Here is a 4,815-nt window from a genome sequence, read left to right as displayed (position 1 = left end):
ACAGATTTCCACAAAACATGTACGAGAGATCTGAGGAAAGGAATACAACAGAGCGAGAAAATGAAAACGAACTTGGACGGTGAGGAGATCTTTCTCAAGGTGGCCGACTTTCATCAGGCATGAGACCTTGATCGCACGGCTAAGGCGTCGGGACGGGCAACAGAGGGAACACTCACTACGAGAATCCGTACAGGAAGACTTGCAGGTGGGCTCTTGATTTCTGCACTTTCATGGTGGTTTAATATCAGAGGAAGGGAGCTCATGTAGCCATGATCAGACAGCTGCGAGCGAAACTCGATAAAGAAGGTAAGAGCGGTGAATCTTTGTATGAATATTGTTTCTAGCGGAGCGAAGGATCGATCTGAAGATATCTCGAGGGGACTTCAATGCAGTGGTGACACTAGAGAGAGTTGAGCCAGTTCGTTTTGTGCATCTTCGTCGCAGCCTGAAGAATCGGGAAACTCTGTCGAGTCGTACTCCGGGAAAGTCATACGCTCAGCTCCATCAGGACATAAGCGACGACTGAAGCCGCAGGTAGGGCTCCCAATGCCATAATCATAATCATCACCATCATTATCATCATCATTTTCTCCCCGTAGCCACCACCTCGGCGAAATCCGCGCAATAAGTCGAAATTTCTGCGCAGGAGGCCGATGTTCAACCGCACGCCAGTAAGTCCGTACGTGGGAGTCGTAGAGTGGTGTTCGTCATTCAGATTATACCCAATCTTCCTGATGGAGCTGATCTCACTGCTGAGCTCCCAAGGCTCTTTCCTGGTCTGAGAGGTGAGTATTCTATCCGACAATAATCGCGCGCGCCATCCTAATCGATCAAGACGACTTTCAATGAGCATTCATCCGCCTGGCACCTATACGTCAAAGTCGCTCAGCCCAGTCTATGTGAAGAAGGCTTCCCTGTTCAGGTCATCAGGGAGGCCTCCGTATCCTGCTGCGACCGGAAACCTCTACAACAGTTGATGCAAGGGACGAAAATGATGAATCCAACGACTACACTCCGCTTTCGGGCAGAAATGGATCGATAGCGGAAGTGGCAGCTAAGCGTAGAGAAATTTTCGGAAGCGTTCACAGGAACATAATGATGCAGCTTGGGGATGAGATGCGATGGTAACATGAAGAAATCCGCGTTAAACTGTGACTCTACTGGACAGGTACAAGACCGAATTGCAACACCGCCTCAATAACATAATGCGAGCTTTAGAGAGCGAACGGAGCCCGAGAAATGAATATTCTCCCACGTCAACGGCTCGCGAGGTCCGCCGAATTCGGGGCGCAGCAAGGCCGTCCTCTCTGTATTCTCACATCCCACCCATGACCGCTAGGTTTTGAATGATCGTGATGAGTGTAGGCTTTGATATTGTTGAGTTCCCTAGTGATTGTGTGAGTTCAAAGTCCAACGCCGACAACACGGCTTAGTTGAACTCGCATCGATGCACATTAGCTGACGAGGGAGAAATCCTAGCCTATCAAACTGGCTCGTTCATCATGCCAAGAAATGCTGCTCACAGGGCGAGGTAACCACTGCCTAGACACTTACCTTTCCTCTCGGATCTTATCACTGGGGCAAAGAAATATATTGACTTTTATATCACATCGGTTATTATTTTCTTTCTCTTGTTCAGTGTGGGGAGAATTATTCTCCGAGAATATACACATGTGACGATGACAATATGAAGAAACCGAGGTTTCCGATGTTGGTTTCCGAACATGAATTCGTATAAGCTTCTACTAATGAGGAAAGTCCTGGGCTCAGCCGAGGAAAGGGAACATCTATTCCTCCACCACTGCGCTATACTGCACATATTCGTAACACAACCCCACAGTGTCGAATACGGTCATTAAGTGAACCTCTCTGATGTTGATAAATGTGAGACCATCAGCTCTTTTCCGAACTGTTCATTATAAATAGCTAGACTGACGACTCCGACAATCCAACATGACAATATGACAACCTTTAATATTCTAGGAATGGGAAAGCAATTGCAACCCAGAAATAATGATAGCAGCAACCTGGACATCCAACGTCAGAATGAACTCGAGGGGAAACGTCAACTTACCCGATTGTTGTAGCAGTGACACTATGAACTACAAGTCGGGGCACCATGGGGGACAGTATTAAAAAGGTCAAATATGTTGGTATTCCTGGCTGCACCCACCTGAGAACTCCGCAGATTCCTATTTTCACTATTCACCTCATATTAGTATTATTATGTATGATATGCATTGCAATACATAAAATGGATGCGAGAATCTCGTTGTCTACCGCAGTCATCTATTCCTGATGATCTCCAGACCAGCTCTCGCCGTACGTCCAACACACATAAAATATATCAATAGTTAAAATGGAATATTCCTTTATTAAATATCCATATGATAGAAAGACAATACATTAGTATTAGATATATCATAAAGTATGGTACATAGCATTGCAGAGCTCACCTCCAACAACGATCCCATCCACCCCGACTCCCTGGTTCTTCCTCTTCTCGATGCGCTCGGAAATCAGCGGGCAATTTCGGACCAGCCTGACAAAACAAAATAGGAATATGATATTCCTATGAATATGCATATTCCTAATATTAATATGAATCATATTCCGAACATCCAAGTGCATTAGACGTCTTACCTGACTTGATACAATCTCTTTCGCTTCTGAAGCCGCAACCTTCATGACCCCAGTAAGTCCACGACTTCGAATCTCGCCAGCCAGATCGGCTAAGGCGAGTATTTCATCTCTTGCGAAGTCGCCAAGTCTCGTCACTGAGCTCAGCGTAGATGCATCATCACCAGCGGAATCTCTACGAATGGAGTAGTTCACATAGGAAGGACACGGGGGAGTGGTTGGAGCCTCATAATTTTGCATCCATGCGAAATCTTCAGCCCCCTGTCCCGGAGTGGCCTCTTCTGAACCACTCTGAGAAGCGGCATCCTTTGGCCGCCGCATATTGAATAGCCGAGCCGATTTGATAGCACCGTCCTTCAGCTTTATTGCGTACCTTAGTGTTGGAGGAATATATGTTCGCTCTCCATAGTAATTATTCACATAAGAATTCGGGTAGAAGTGTACAGAAACCACGTTCCCCAGACACATGCAGTTGACCATGTGCATATACTCACTATCTCTGAGACTCAGCGTGTGAGGTCTTATTCTTGGGTATTGAGTCAGCAACCCCTACCTGTTGTGTTGCATATCATATCCAACCACCGTGCCGAACTCGCCGTTCATCCATGGGAAACTCGTCAACCCACACAGCTGGACAGCCTGAGAGGAAAAACAATAAAGACTTATACCAGCCAAGTCCCCACTTCTCCTTCTGCTGGCCAGTCCTGATCGAGGAATGCATCCTCTGACCTCGGGCCTGCCTCCAAGTCTCGGACACTCACATCTACATCACTCGAAGATGAGCAGGATGAGAAGGAGGCGGTTGACAGTGACCGCGAACGTGGCGGTATGTGAAGCATTAGATACAACTATCAATCGATCTCAGCGCCACACCAAGGATGAGGATACGTAGGATCGATCATACGTCGAGTATCGACTTTAAAGTCTTTCCTCAGCGCATACTACTGAATATCACATCTAGTTCATTAGTGAAAAAATCAACCACGGACGGGTCGGCATGTACGTATGTGCCAAAGACATTTCACTTCCATCCACAACTTCGTGATGGACCTCCCAATTCTGCCCGTAGCTTCTCGTGTGATAAACCTCGTGCTAGTAGAGCTTTCAACTTCGCTAGTAGTATCCTCAAATTCGAGTTAGGCTTTCAATTTTCACCACTACGCTGCGAGATGTTCATTTTCATGACATAGGGAAGAACGATTTTCCTAATGCTTTACACCTGAACTTCAGCTCTCATTTGAGCTCATCCGTTGACTTGATAAACGTTTCACCAATGGCTCGTCCAATCTACCATGTCGAACGTGTATAATCTAGTTTCCACTCAAGAAAAATTGAGCTCATTTGAAATCAGTGCTGACGTTGGATGCTGACCATCGTCCCCAGACTTCGCTCGGATTCCCATCTCGCGACCTAGCAGTATCCATACACTGCGTAACATAATTCAGCGAACCGCATCGAGTGAGATCATCCATACCTTTTCTCGAGAATTTCCACAATGCAAAATTATACCTTTCTAATAAGAGAGTCATGGAAACCGCTATAAGGCACCACCTGGAGGCACCAGCGTTCAAAACAGATCTCAACGTTTAATCCCTCGTGTAGGAGTTATCGATGCAAAGATTGAGATCCAAATTTTCATTTCCCTAAAACTATACAACACAACATCACAATTCAAGGCTACCTTTGCAATGCAATAAATGCAACTTCAATGAGGTCTCATGTCACTACACGGTGTTGATCACACATATTGCAGACTGTGTAAGTGAGTGTAAAGCCCAACGTCGACAACATGGCATCAACTCACGAGGGATCAGTTCACACCTATTCCACAGGGAGAAGCTCGAGGCAGATAAGGCGGTTCCGACTGCCCATCCAACTACTCCTCCTAACTTCTCCTCCACGTATGAGTCCTCCACAATAGATCGAAGCCCCTACAGCTCCCCAACGAAAGAGAAAATGCTTTCTTTGTGAACACTACTTCAAAAAATACGTTTGGTTTCCTCACCTGAGCTCAGGAGTTTCCTCATTACATTTACACCCGACTAAGGTTAGTACAAGTGTACAAAAACCAGCGCGAATTCTGCCTATTGTCACCAGCACGAACGGCTGAATCTTCCATAACTGAATATTTTAATCTACCAATTTGACGTACCACTCCAGGACCAACTCTCGCCA

General features: G+C 46.1%; 1 protein-coding gene across 1 annotated transcript; it reads right to left on the bottom strand.

The window, feature by feature from the left end:
• Positions 1-2,452: 2,452 nt before the first annotated feature.
• On the bottom strand, positions 2,453-2,961 carry Pmar_PMAR003216 (hypothetical protein; the record flags this gene model as incomplete). Its single annotated transcript, XM_002770881.1, has 2 exons — positions 2,453-2,542; positions 2,644-2,961. The coding sequence occupies 2 exons, from the start codon at positions 2,959-2,961 to the stop codon at positions 2,453-2,455; spliced, it is 408 nt and encodes a 135-aa protein (XP_002770927.1).
• Between the last annotated feature and the right edge of the window lie 1,854 nt (positions 2,962-4,815).

Source organism: Perkinsus marinus (genome assembly GCF_000006405.1).
Source record: "Perkinsus marinus ATCC 50983 genomic scaffold scf_1104296964226, whole genome shotgun sequence".
Lineage (NCBI taxonomy): Eukaryota > Perkinsozoa > Perkinsida > Perkinsidae > Perkinsus > Perkinsus marinus.
This window is presented reverse-complemented; position numbering and strand designations above follow the sequence as displayed.